This window comes from Vidua chalybeata, chromosome 12 (genome assembly GCF_026979565.1).
Source record: "Vidua chalybeata isolate OUT-0048 chromosome 12, bVidCha1 merged haplotype, whole genome shotgun sequence".
Classification (NCBI taxonomy): Eukaryota; Metazoa; Chordata; class Aves; order Passeriformes; family Viduidae; genus Vidua; species Vidua chalybeata.
In genome coordinates, this window is record NC_071541.1 from 11,210,051 (window position 1) to 11,225,276 (window position 15,226).

Here is a 15,226-nt window from a genome sequence, read left to right on the forward strand (position 1 = left end):
CAGAGAACAAATACAGGGTAGACTGGTCTCACAAGGCTCAAGTGCCAGGGGCAGGTCTTCACAGTGTAACAGGGATAACAGAAGCTTGGGAAGAGAGGGAAGAGACATTATGGTGAAGGAAATGGACTCTCTGCAGCTGGAGAAAGTGCCACTCCTGGTCTCATTTGCTTAAGGAGATATCATAGTCCAGCATCAGAAACAGGCAGACCTGTACTTCATTCATCCTTTGGCTAATATTCCATTTCACATAATTTTGCAGGAGTGTCAGTTTATTCCTGCAAATCAAAGAACTAGATCTGCATAAATCAGTCTAACCTATCTTAGCACCAACTGTGCATGTGTGTCTAATACAAAAGTGCAAAACAGGATAAGCAAACTATTCCTTCCAGTGAAGTCACAGGATCTTGTAGGGTATTACAATAAACAGGCTGCAGAAAGACTTGAATGTAGGATGCCTAACAAGAGAACCGCACAACACACAGACTTCAAGTCCTACCAATTGGGAATGGACTCCAGTGTAGGAAGGAACCTTCCCCTGACCCTGTCCCAGCCTATCATGACCCAGGTGTGAGGCACAAGAACACTTCAGGAGTGTTTGTACAGTGTGTGGTACACAAAGCAACAATCTGAAAAGGGTCACTGCATGCTGAGGGAAGTGACACACTGCAGGCTGATGGGGGAAAGCAATGACTCTTCCTGCATGTACAGTTATCAAAGGGCATTATCAGTCCCAGATCATGAACTCCAAAGCTCAGCTCACTACAATCCTGGGTACTGCTGGCAATTTCTACTGTAAAGAACTAGAATGCATGATATTCAACTTCACCTTCAGTTCTACTCGTGCCACTCATCTTGTCCCAGCCATGTTATTTTTCCACACAAAATTCACATTAGGGCAGGTGTCTCTTTTTGCTACAAAGAAGACAGCCCAAGGAATCTGTAGGAATAAAGTAGTTACAGTCTGCACTAGTAAGTGAAGAACACAGTCCCAGGTCCCAATCACTTCCTTTACCAAGTCAAGAAGGAAAAATCACCACTACACAAGTTCACAACAACTGATCACACATTTGCAGAAGCAAATCCAAAAAAAGATTCCATTGATCAAAGGCTATAAGAAAGTTATGTCCTATGAATTTTTAAAATTTTATTTTAAAAGAGAATTTAAAATTCTGCTGTGGAAAACAGTATGGAAACGCAAGCAATGTGTTAGCTGCTTTGTTTTGGCTTCTTTAGCAACTTATTGCTTGACTGTCCAAACAAAAATGTGAAATTACAACAGGTTATGTGATGCTTTGGCAGTTAAACATAATTTTAAATAAAGACAGCACAATATACTGCACACCCCACTAATATATTCATCACTACTATATTATCTATTTATGCAATTAAGTATTGTAGAGTCTGGATTGGACCCAACTGGACTACATATGCTGCTACTCCAGTTTATTGCATGTTGGCCAACTGTTTACCCAACTGAGATTCGAGTGCTGCTCTTGACAGCGTAATTGCTTTAGCCTCATTAATATTAAAGAATTATAGAAAATATTTTTTCTTGGGCAGCTGTTAGTGCATGTGGAACAATAAGTTATATAACACTACTGGCAAATACAAATATAATTTAAACACTATATATGCTTATGGTACAAAGGCAACATTAAAGGTCCACTTATTGTGCTAAGGCAAATAAAAAAGACCAGAAAAATCATTGCACCCATTCTAAGAAAGCATTCAGGAAAATTACAACTCTAAATTGAAACTAACAGGCATGAGATTTAGACTGTTTACCTTTTTTTCCCCTGAACAATGAAAACTTTAGAAGTGGTGCCATTCTTCCTACCCCCATGCACCAGCCCAATGCTGCAGTGTGTAGGTTTAGTACAATGGGTCAAAGTTGGAACAGATTAAGCATGTTCCATTGCTATTTTGAAAACCCTAGTAAATACTCCTATTTAATATTAATTTCTAAAGCCCCTCTCCTCTCCCTCATCCTTCCTTGCAAGATCTATCAACTTTATACTAAACTCTGTCAAGCTTAACATAGAAAGAGAAGATGCCAGCTTGCACCTCCTCAGCCCCTTCAGTACCTGACACAAGATAACTTCACACTCTGTTTACAGGAACATCCAGAAGCCACACACAAAATGTTATGGAATGCAACTGGAACTGCTGAAAAGAACAAAAATGGCTCCTCACTTTATCCGTTCCTCTGCCTTGGTGGCTGCCTCCTGATACTGCTCGGATGTCATCTTGTAGATCTCTGCATTCTGAAACAAAGAATAGAATGCTCAGCTCTAAAAACTAAAGGCATCTCAGATCTTATCTTGTCACAAAGTCATCTTCTATAATTAATAACAATTTCCAACAACAAACGGAATATTCAGTTCAAAGAACGCCAGAAATACTTAAGAGTCGATTTTATTTTCAACAAAATGCATCAAGGCCACAACACATCCTTCATTTCAAGGTTAATTTTTGTGAAATGAAAAAGGGAGAAAAGGTCACTACCAACCAACCATGAGCTTTGGTTATTCCATGTAACCACAAAAACAAGGTGTTTCCAGCACAGAGCTATTTTGAGTTGGGTCATGTTTTGTTCTCTTCTTTCATTAATTGCTGTGAAGGATCTTGTAAGTGACTGACACGCAAGTATCAAAATTGGCTGCTAGCACTGGAAAATCCATTTTACATTTCAGTGCTTCTACTTATGTTACTTATTCTTTAAAAGAAAATTATGCAGCCTGTTTCCCTTCTAACAACATAGGGAGGCATATCAGGTCTCAGTTAAGGCGCTGCCAAACGAAGTCTTGAGTGTCTTGCTGCTGGGCTTAAGAGGTTTTCATTAAATTCTCCTGAACTTGCATAGAAAGAGTTTTAGCTCACAACTGCTCAGTTACTAAACGTGGAGGATGAATTCCTCCTCTGGGCTGCACTGAGGAGCGTCCCAGGCACAATCAGCAGGAGGGAAGGGCTGCACTCGCCCAGTGAATGCACTACAAGGTCTCGTGTCACTAAACCACTGATAAAGCTGCTTCAGGCAAAGCCGCTGGACTCCACTGGCAACCGCCTCGCTCAAAGCTCATCTGCAAGGCTCTTACTCTGAAAAGGCACAAGCAGAAAATATGCAATAATCAGTCAAAAAAAGTGACAAAATGGTATTGAAAGCAAGGACAGCTATTCATTTAGGGCCAGTTCGAGCTGCTATCTCATCTCTCTCCAAATTTGGTCATTTTATATAGAATACTATTCTTGCCCTTCTTCATTTATTTTCTCATAAATGCAGCTGGTCCTGCGCATGATGAGCCAACACATACTGTTCAGTGGTTGGAAAAAGGAAAGGACAGATATAACTCAAGTTCTATTAGTGGTTCTGCCACTTGTGCAATCTTGGGCAAGTCACCATTTTCCATCTGCAAGTGAGGGATAACAGCTGCCTGTATCTCTGAAGCTGTGTGAAGCTCAGCTAATTGAAAGGTTTATAAAGGTTTTCAGAACCTGGGCTTCAAGGTGCTATATTTAAGCGTTTTATCTTTAGTGCCTGAATTTACGTTACATACCAAAAGAAACACAGAACAGATTTTGCTTTTTCAAACTTTGACCTAGGAGACAGATTTAAACTGAGGAATCATGAAGGACTAACCACTTCAAAATGCATTTTACCGGCAAATTATCATTAATGTTTTTGTTTACTTACTTGTTACTGAGTGGTCAAACTTCAATGCTATTAAATCCATTTTTCTGCTTCCTATATTGAAAAGTTCAGCTTTTAATAGTGCCTTTTTTTCTGGCCTGTAAACAGACCTCATGACTTACAGCTCCCTGCTGTTACTTATTCACACATGAAACCACAAGACCTGCGCTTCATTAATTAAATCTGCCATTAAAAATTAAATAATGAGAATAAGTAGATGTAAGCGTTATCTCCATTGGGCTTCAAAGGTCTCACCATTTCTCCAATTACTACCCAAGCAATTTTCATATTTCATACTGTCTGATTTCTCAAAGGGACTGGATCTGAGAGATCAGAATGAGAGAAAGTGGGAAAAAGAGAAAGCAAGGTAGCAAATTTAAACATTCTTCAGGCAATAGGAAGTAGTCCCATCAGACACTATTAGCCTGCAGCACTCTGCAGTGAAACAGCAGTGGGAGAGGAAAACAGGAACAAATATGATGTACGTGAGACCCAGCATGAGGTCGCGTTTAACCCACCTGAAGAAAGTAACAACAGCCAACAGAATCATTTGCTGGATGTGCTGTCGATTAAAGTGGTTGTGGCACAACCTTACCTACTTTATTAGAGAGTTCAACTGCCCAGCACTTCAGTCAGGCTCATCTTCAACAACATCAGCTCTGGGCACAGACAAAAATAGCTGGGAAAGGAATCCAGGCTGTAGTTCTGAATTCTGAAGCTGCTAAAAGCAGGCAAGTGAGAGCCTGAACAGAGGCAAGAATCTCAGTGAGGAGAAGGAGGAAAGACTTGGTCTCAAAGCAACCACCAGGCAACATGCAAAAATTGAGGAGGGGCATAGAACATCATCAACCTGAGATAAAGCTGCTGAGTTTTAAAAATGGAAAGGAAACATTTTTCCCTATGATCCAACTGGGCCTCTTGCTGTTGGTTCAGACCTCTCCCCTCCAAAAACTCTAAAACCAATAGATCAATATTTCTAATGCTATGAATCAGTACCTTTAAATGCTTCCCCAAGTAATAAAAACAGGGGGCTACCATTTAAATCTGAGTTTGTTCAACAAGCAGATTTTTAAAATACATTTTCCTTGGCCTTTAGACCTTTTCCAGCCTTGGAAAAGTCACATTCCCTTTTGTCCTAAACATTAAATGAGCAACAAATGGGCTAAATGGGCAAGAGAGGGGCCTTTCAGCATGGGCACAGACACAGCAGGTTCTGTGATCTAGGGCTTCTACTAACAGAGAATAATTTTCCAAGTATTCTCATCTATACTACTTCAGACACAGGATCTGCTTAATTTTCAGCAGTTTACCCACCATGTTATGGCAGGAGAGAACGTTCCAGTGGCCTAGAACTTTCGAGGGCTTTATAATATAGTTGGAAACGAGGAGCTAAGCCAGGAACCACCTGAGCACTTCCCCCAGCTTCAGCAGGGTCGCCTCCACACGAGGGCTATTCAGCAGGATCAAGGTGTGGTATTTGCACTTGAAACAAAGTCTGAGCTGCCTGTAGTCTTAGTGAAGTCCTTTATCTTCACAAAACGATATTCAGCGGTACAGTAAAGAGAGAACATTCCACACGAAATTACAAGACATGAACGCTGCTTTTAATTTACTTTCACATTATTTGATGCTTGAGATAAAATGGCAGCTCACAAAGAAAAAGTTGAACATGAGACCTCAACTATTATTAAATAAAGCTCCTGGCAGTCCTAGTTGCAGAAATAAGTTTAAAAACATGACCAAAGGACACCGTAAGGGCTCAAATAACAAAAGACACAGAAAGAATGAATGAACCACCTAAAATGTTTCACTTCTCTCAATAAAGCTGAGCCTAAGGGGAGTCAACTTCAGAACATCAGAGCTTTGTCATATGGGGAGAGAGCTCCCCAGAGAAGACAAACAAACTAAGCAAAGAAATGTTAGTTTGAAAAATTTTTCCCTGCTATTAAATGATGGTTTGTAGCAAATAATAAAAACACCAAGAAGTTGTAAAAATACATAGCAAGAGCCTAAAGTGCAACAGAACCACTTTCCTTTACCCTGCTGTTTTTCTACAACAGATTTGCTGCTATACCCTTGTTCTCCACTCTTCCAAAACACCCTTGTGCTAAAAATTCCCTTCCAAAGGGAATCAATTCTAAAACTTCAAGCTAAATTTGGAGTAATTTTAATTCAGCATTCCTCCTTGGCTGCAAACATGCAGAGAAACTCCAACACTCACTACTACACCTCACTACACTGCCCAGGCCCTATCCCAGAACACATAGCAAAGAAAATAAGAAAACATAATAGCAGAAGACTGAGTTCTCAGGGTTATTTCAGGAGGGGAAGTAATTGAAACATAAAGAGAAAACCCTGCCAGCTCATTCTCACATTGACATTAAACCACATTCCTTACAACTTCAGTGAAACATGTGCTACTCGCAGTAACATGTAAAACAGAAAACTGAGCAAAACAAGCATGAGGAAATCAAAATTGATCAGATTTCAGGTGAAATGATTTGTGAACATCAAGCAGCAGCATTAAAAACCTGACACTGGGACAAAGATTTCTCCATCAGTTTCAGTTCGGGTCAATAGATCAGAAGGGGTCTTGATTTAAAACCAACAAACCCAACCACCATCACCACAGATATCTTGAGATATTTTGACACCTCAGAGTATAGAAGCTTGTCAGTGGTCACAGTGTTTAGAGATACAAAGAGGATTAACAGCTGTTGAAATGCTGCCAGCCTAGATGAATGCCAGTGATAGCTCTGATGAAACAGAGCAGGGCAGTGGAGGCCTTGACAAATGCTGCAGACGACAGCCGGGAGATTGGATGGCACAATCTGCCTCGCACCTGACAGACGTGGTGCTTCCATCCCTTCTCCTGACATCCACACTCACCAGCCTGCAGCAAAATGCCCTTTGCAAGCCCCTCTCAAACCCAAAAGAGCACAAGAGGCAGTGCTGTGAGCGGGGCAATACGTGGTGTGCCCCACAAGGGCACCGCAAATTTCTGAGAGAAACAGGTAAGGAAAGCAAAGATTACTTCTTACATATCAAATGTCATCTGGAAGATATTCAAATTCCTGCTTCCAGCTGCTTCTGAAGCCAGAAATAAGACCTCACACCATCCTGAGGAGCAGCACAACTGTGGCCTGCCTGCACACTCTTGGCGACAGGCAGCACACATATCCTCATGGATGCAGCTGCTGCCATGAGGAACTCCGGGAAGCTGCGGAGAAACATGGGTCAGTGGCAGCTTTGGGAGCCACCTTTGCTGCCAGCAGTGCCTTGGGGCAGCAAAGGAGCACCCAGGCTCCCCACAGCTCAGCAGGTCACTGGTTCACACGCGCTGTAGATCAGGCTGACCATTCTCACCACTCGGAAGTCTCACGCAAGCGGCTCCTAACAGATTTGAAAAATTGCCCCGTGTACCTGCATCTCTCCCCACAGGTACAGAGGCAGATGAGTCAAACCGATCTGTTCACTGGATGACCCTATGGATGTGTTAAAATCAACCCACTCAATCACTGCTATCAGCTTTGGTCCAAAACAGGGAGTTCAGGAATTTCAGAATATGCTGCAAGAAACAATCTCTTCACCTCCTGAGCTCACTCCTCTGGCGTTTCTGCTCAGCCCATTTGCTGGTATCAGCATTAGCTCATTCCCATTTCCTCTTTCCCATCAAGTGCACATAAAAATAAAACCCAATTAATAAGGAAGAGAAACAAGCCTATAGAGCATATCACTAGGGCACAGAAGTTAAGGGTTAAACTGCTTTTTTGAAAATTCATATGCTTTTTTTCTTAAAAGGTAACAGAGAAAAGATGCAAGGAACTACAAACAGCTTGCTGATATGAAAAAAAGAAAGACTTTTTTTCAGCCAAAGCCAACTTCTAAACACAGCTCTGTTGTTTGCTGTTCATGTGTGGGTTCATCCATTCCTCCCGCTGAGACCAATAATGAAATGAGAGCATTGAATTTGTTCCATTCTATTCTTTCCTTCGGCAATAAGCTGTGAGATCATAAATTTTGGATTAAGATTCAGAGAAAGCATAAAGAGAGTAGTGTCCACTGTAAGAACACAGGCAAGTTAAACTAGTCAGGAGCAGAAGTACATTCCTCTTTGAACAGATCTTCTCATGTCTGCAATATTATCCTGAGTTGAAAGCAAAATATTAATTTTGTAGCATATCTAGAAAGCTTCTCAAAGATAAAATCCCACAGAACACCTATCTCTACAAAGCTTGAGAGAGACAGAGCTGGGGAAAAGGAACATGGCTGGGTTTATTCCGTGGATAACAAACTAGGTACAAAAAGGTTAAGCTACAGTCCCTAAAGCACATGGCAACTCAAATAAAATATGCATCCCAGGACTTCCCAGAACTAGGGTCCCACACAGAGATACTCCATCCGAGTGAAAATGGGTTTACAGTCCCAGGCTGCGATCCCACACCAGAGTCAGACTGTCTATGAGGGTACCCTGGGAAGAGTCTAATTAAAAACAGGTACCCCACAGCAAAATGGTTTTAGGGACTTCCAAAAGCTTCAAATGCCTCACTAGAAGCAGGCAGAAAAGCCTCATGCTATCTTCAAGTCAGAAAGGCAACCAGCAAAAAAAAAAATTAATACTACAGAAGCAATTAAAAGGGGAAGAAGGAGAAAAGAGAAAGAAACACTGTGTTTATATGAGGTTGCTTTAAAGCACACCCTTCTGAAAGACTACAAACAAAGCATTGCCAATTCTTTAAACAAACTCTGGAAAGTAAAAGCAGCTTCAAAGAGAAAGGCCATAAAATTCCAGCAGGTAACTCAGGCTTTCTGAAAAGGACAGCAACAGCATTGTGAAAGGCCCAGCTGAATGCCAGTACTGCTGTAGGGGAATATCACCCCACTCTCCTCCCAGCTGGAAGTTTAGCTAAGGTGAGAAACTCACAGTAAATGCCCGAATCAATTACACCTGACAAGTGCAGGTAAACAGGCTTCCCAGGCATCGATTAAACATCAAGAGTTTTCAGCATCTGCTTCAGAGGAGTCCTGCATGTGGCTGACCCGTGCAGATAACGCGGTGCCCACGGCATTGAGGGCACAGCACTGCCTGCCAAATCCCAGCAGCTGTGCTGGGCAGCTGCACAACTCATCCTGCAGGGGCACTTGGGCCCTACCAGCAGATCCACCACACAATCAGGATGAGCTCCGGGATCACAGGATGCTGCCTCAAACAACTGGGCATTGTCCCTGAGAGAGTGACAGGAATGCAGAGAAATCGATGCCAAAGGAAACAGAGAAGAAAGAAGGAAATTGCCAGAATATCAAGAGCGCTAAGAAATGCAGGCGGAAGTTTCACTCAAAGGCTGACCAGCACTTTCAAGGGGGAATAAAGAGGGGAAAAAAACCCCATCAAACAAAATTGGCAGCCATCAAATACTTGTCATACAATAAAAAAGATATGAAGCACATTCCCCTGTCAGGCCTGTCACAGGAGGGAGTTTATTTTGGGAAGGAAGGAAGGAAGGAACATTTTAGTTAAGATTTAATGCCATCATGCCAAAGCTGGTATTTGACAGAGCCTCCAACAAAACTCCCACCACCTCGGACAGTCATACTGCAGCTAAAACTTCCATCTTTCTCTGCTGAGAATATCCCTAAGTCCCATTTATAAACTGCAGCAGCTGTCTCAGTTAACAGTTCCTGTCCCAATTGAAAAAAAAAAGCTGAGTTAAATTCATGACCCCATCCTTTTACACAACAGGTAGCTAAGGAATGCAGTACACTGGGTTCCCAGAGGAAGGCAGAATAGAGAAACTCAAGGCAACAGGATGCACAAGAGAACTGGAGAATACTGAAGAAAATGCATCACATCCATACACTTGCATGGGTAAAGGAACTGCAGGGAAGAGAGTCACTATAAGAAACAAACAAAAAAAGCACTGAAAAGCAGAAGTAAGCCAAAGCCTGGAAGTTCCACCCCCTCCCAGGGTTTTTCCTCTACCCCCAACTACAAATTATTCTCCACGTGCAGTTTCCAGTAAATCAAGCTTTGCTAAATAACCCCGACATGTGCGGGGCTGAGAAGCAGCCAACAAGCAATGATGAGATGTCCCTGGAATGATTAAGGAAAACGCAGACATCTCTCAGGTTACAAGGAAGCCTGTTGTACTCTCCCCTTGGTGCATATGCAATGCTGCAAGCGCTGTTCTGAAACCTCTGATATTCAAAGGCTCATTTGGTTGACAAGGAGCCTGTGGATTCGTGGACAGATTGTCACACAAACTGTCAGGTTTTTAGAGAGACTATCAGACCTCTCTTTGCCTACGTTATGGAGCACATCAAAGACACAGAAGATGAACCAGACACAGACTGCACAGATCTGACAGAATGGTGGGTGTACATATTCAGAATACTGTACTGCTGGGGGGTGGGGGGAGAGGCTTAATGTGAATAATCAGGGGCTGAAAGTTCCAGAAATGTGACAGTTTTTGGCAGCAATTCCCATCTTTGCATTTATTTATCGAAGGGAGAAAATCTGCCATACTAGAGGCAAACTTGAGAGAGGAAGAAAAATTGTATCAGCAGCAATTTATTTTGCCACTGTACTTTTTCTTTATTACTATTACTCCCAGAGCATTTTCTGAAGATATTTGTATTTTCAGTCAAGGTTCTCTTACTGTGCTTGCAGGCTCTCTTCCCATTTTATCCTGTAGGAGAGACTGGTTTAATGATTACAGCCAAAAAGACTGCTAGGACTTCACAGGTCACTGTACACGGTTAATGACACAGACAAATCCACACTTTCAGAAGTGCCTGCTGGCTCACTGCTCTGTCTGGAGATGCTCAGGAGCTCATTATTCAAAACTTCAAGCTCAACTTATGGGTAATCAGCACATCTGAAGAAATACACCATACCCAGATAACCAAAAAGTGACAAGAAAAAAGCTATTATAGAAAATACTAACCTTAAGCATTAAGGTCTCACTTTTAAAATGGGGACAATGTTCACTTATCTTCCAGTGAGCTAGAAACCTCAGTTAATGAATACCTGGAAAATGTTCCCAGCTCCACAGTTCAAAAATAGTATGACAAAGGATAACTTTATGTCATTCTCCCTTATTAGTGATAGTTGGACAAACATTATAAAGCAACAATGTATTTTACAAAAAAAAGTTATTAAACTATTTCTACAAAGAAATATTGATTATTATTTAGAAAGGAAAATAAAATATAAAACGAAACACTGATAACAAGAAAAAGAAAATGGATTAACACAGATTCCTTTGGCCTGCCTTTACAATATCACTGTCACATAACCTCTAGTTTGCCATGCAAGGCATCAGTTATTCCAGAGAAAGGAATACTAGTGTCTTTTTATAGGTATTTTACCATTCAAAAGATTGAAATTCGGCACACAGCAAACAGAAAATAAATACAATGTTTATCCTAAGATAAAAATAAACCACAGGGAGGACAAAGGAGAAAGGATGGCAGAAGGGATAAGAAAGAAATCAGAAAATATTTGTAAGCAATTTCCTCTCCATCATTTGACAGTCTCATTCTCTCTGCTTTTAGCAATCTTCTCTTTCACCTGTTTTTAATGCAGCTGTTTTGCCTCCCCTAAAGGGGCATTGAAGAGACACCTCTGCAGCTGGCAAAGAGGGAAGGCTCCAAAGAGAAGCCCAGAAGGACCACAGACCTCCAATCAATGCAGAGAGGCATTTTCACAGCGGGGCTATTAAGCTGTAAACATTAACATGAAAACCAAACACCCACAGAGAGCAGGAGCAGCCACACAACTCCTTCATGCCCCTACTCTGGCAGAGACCACTCCAGACACAGCCCTGGGGCAGGATGTCACCCATGGCCTTACACAGCTTTGGGGCACCACCAGCTTAATTATGGAACTTCCATCACAGGATCCAGGCAGAGGAAAGGCAACAAGGCAGGTCTCACTTTTAGCCTATTAAACAATAATAGGAATAATTACTTATTAACATTAAACCTGAAATATCTCACAACATCTTGCTGTCAAGGCTTCTCAGGAACATAAATGGAAGAATGTCACATGCACAGTGCACCCATAGATGCAAGATAATCTACTCAGAATTTAATCTCTAAACACAGTCTGACAGTAAGGATTATTGCATACAAGCAACAGCACACCTTGAACTTGGCCTTAAACAAAAAGGAAATATAGGTAGGCTTAAAGTTCCAGAAGAAACATTTTGGTATAAGCATCCTAATTATCAGGGGTTTGTTGCTGTAGCTGATAAACACTGTAAGAAAAAGAGGCTTGGGAAACAGTGTTTTTTTATAAATGGATATTTTTTTTCAGGCTCATGAAAAAAAAAAAGATCAGTATTTCAGCTGTATCTGGAGAAGACCAAGCAAAAAATTCAAGCTCTTCAACTAGAGACAGCCTGAGCTCAGACAACAGGAACACAAAGAAGGGACAGAACTATGCTTTTGCTGGGGAACAACAGGAGGGAATAAAAGCAAACACCACAAACACTTCAGACAAGGAGGTAAAGCCTCTCTCCACAGAACAAATGAACACACAAACTTAAAACCCAGCACTGGTCTGTTTTCAGCCAGCAAGGACAAATGCCGTGTTCCTCCCTGGGACACTCTGTGCCTATCACAGAAATCAACAGGTAGGACATTATTATTATGGGGGAATATTTTTTGTTCTTCCTGCAACAAACGCTTGTCTCTAACTGAAGGAAGAGTTCTCAGTGCCACACGAGTGAGTGATTAGCCATCAGGCAAAATGGCTTTTTGCTGCTGCCAGCGGAAGCTGCATCTCAAGAAATGACCTAAAGGTGAGAGGTCTCATACACTACATTTAATTCCCTAAACAGTCAAAGGAAATTCTGGGGTATACATAACCATTATGAAAAATGAGGTTAAAAAAATGCATATATATGCTCAGACAGGCACACAGTACAGCGTTTTTACACGCCCATATGAGTCGTCTTCTCTGATCAAGAACCACAGTCCAGGCAGTTCAAAGCTTGCTGCATGTCAGGGCAAATTAGATGATTTGTGTGTCCCATCCAGTGCATCATGAGACATCTCTGGGGGAAAAAAATCCACAACCCAGGCACTCCTCAATTGACCCAGGCCTGCAAGCTCAAAGCAACTTTGCAATGTGAAATTATGAAAGAAAAAATTTGGCTTCTGTTCAGAAGAATGGGGAGGCAGAAGAAAGAAGGAATTAAGCTGGTTTTCTTATTAAAAGACCTGAACTGCAGTAATTGGGAAGGAAAAGAAAAGCTAGCTCTTCTCATAAAATAACCTAGTTATTATAAGTCTTCTCAAACCATAGGCTTAGATTTATCTCAGCTCCCACATTTTCTTCTCCCATCTCTTCCTACTCTGTGGCCTCTCAGTGTGTCCTGGCTCTGTGGCCATTCCTCACTGTTGCTGCCCCCTGTGCAGGGCAACATCTTTTACCTGCTGGCCACTCCACTGCTGAACACCTACCTGGGCAACCTCCTTTCCACATTTGTCAGGGTACAACTCCCAGATGGTTCTACTGCATATGAGATGTACATTTACTATTTTTAACTAAAACAAAACAAAATTATCCATTATTTCGTATTTATTTACAATGGGGCTAAAATGCAAATGGGTGAGCCAGGAAATCTTCATTTGAGGCAAGGTGTTTAATGGCAACCTGTGGCTGGGATCATCCTTGGGGCAGCAGAATGTATGGCCAAACCATCCATTAACCCAAAAACCAACCAAACAAAAATCCACCCCTCATCATCAAGAAACCAGGAGATTCTGCGACAGGCAAAGCAAGTTGCAGTGGCTGAAGACCTCACTGTGAGCCTGATGGTACACATCTATCTAAAAACATTGAACATGTTATTTACAAGCTACTTCTGAGTCACCCTGGTCTCTGGGGAATGTGCATTATATGCTCAAGAAATTGGAGTAGCTCTTTTATTTATGTTTCTTTTAAAATGACTGGCAGATGGGGAAAAAACCTTCAGAGAAGTGGCCCCAGGCTGTCATGAAACATGTATTTAACACACCCACAGTAAACTACTAAACACTTCAGAAGGTACAGCCGCTGTAAATATGGAGTAGTTCCTTTTTAAAGTCTGATCTTTGGACTACTTAATTCAGCACAAATTTGAGATCTTCCAGGGAGTCAATTTATAGAGTAATTATTAGCCATATTTTCCATTAACATGATGACAGCATATTCTGTAAGGGCAGAGCCATAATTTTAAGGACCTTTTCAAAACGAATCCCGGTGTTGGCTTTATTTTTAAGTCACAATAGGAATGCCTTTTCCCTGCCACATGTGGAAGGACCACTGTGAGCTGAAATAGAAAACTCAGATTCCCCAAAGTCAGGCTCTTATGCAAGTGAATTCCACACACAGGGAAGTTTTGTCTACCTGAACCAATTTCCAAGACTAAGTCTAAATCTGGAATATCCCAAGAGAAGCACAAGCTTCAATCATCGAAATCCCAGCAGACACACAGAATCCAGCCTAAGGTCTGGAACACATTTAATCAATTCACTGTGCTAACTCTCTACAGCTTCATAAAATAGCCAATAGTGCAATAACAGGGCCAGAAATTAATTGTACACTGGTTGGTGAATTACACAGAAATAACAGGCAGCACTGGTATTTATTGCAGCAGGGTGATGTAGTTGCTGTTGAGGTACAACTGCACGTCAGTAAAAACAGGTGAGAGATAAGGGGGGGGTGCGTGCAAGTGCTGCTTTCCATTAGAAAAGTAGCACTGCTTTTACTGGTAACAGTGTTATCTATATAAGTATACATACACATATTTATAAATACCAATTCTGCTTATAAACAAGCATGTAAACAGCACAAAGAGGGAGGAATCTGAAATTTAAACTATTAGGCAATGAGAAAATGATTTAAATTAAGGGCAAATTGAGTTGAATAAGAAATGCCAAGGGAGGATATCAGAAATATTAGATAATGGGGAAAGCTCTCAGAAGTAAGACAAAAGAACCTCTTGTTTTGCTCTTTTTGGACTAGACTTGACAAATGCTCCAGTGTTGAGTTCTAACAAAGAGACAAGATCACATTCTAGGTCTTTTTGTTCTGCCTTTAACAAGTCTTCATAGTGATACACTGATGAGACCAGATACCAGATTGTTATCTAAATTCAGCTGCTAAATTCAGTGTTAAGACACTAAGTTCAAACCGCACATTGCCACATTTATTTCACAAGTCGAGCCTGAGGATGGATTCCTCCAAGATGAAGCAGCCCATAAGCATCATTCTCTCCCTCTGCAAAGATACTCTAAATGCCAGGGAAACAAAATCACCGTAAGGCTCTGACAGTTCACCCTTCAGCACACAGACTGCAAATGCATCTCTGCACTAATCGTGTAGGCTGGAGAGGAAGCAAACACTTAGCTGCTGTTTGCATAGAGGCTGCTTGTAATTTGATGTAATGTACTGTACAGCAGTCAACACATATTGAAGGGAGAACATACACACTGCAGAGAAGGCAGAGAGGCTGTGCTGACATCTAACGCATTTTGGTTACCCTATTA

At 41.4% G+C, this 15,226-nt stretch overlaps 1 protein-coding gene across 2 annotated transcripts in view; it reads right to left on the reverse strand.

The window, feature by feature from the left end:
- CHCHD6 (coiled-coil-helix-coiled-coil-helix domain containing 6) overlaps positions 1-15,226 on the reverse strand; it is a 108,967-nt gene that overhangs the window by 49,495 nt on the left and 44,246 nt on the right. For both annotated transcript variants that reach the window (XM_053953475.1, XM_053953476.1), the window contains exon 7: positions 2,194-2,264. In XM_053953475.1, the coding sequence (XP_053809450.1) occupies positions 2,194-2,264 (71 nt within the window). The remainder of the gene's footprint in view (positions 1-2,193; positions 2,265-15,226) is intronic.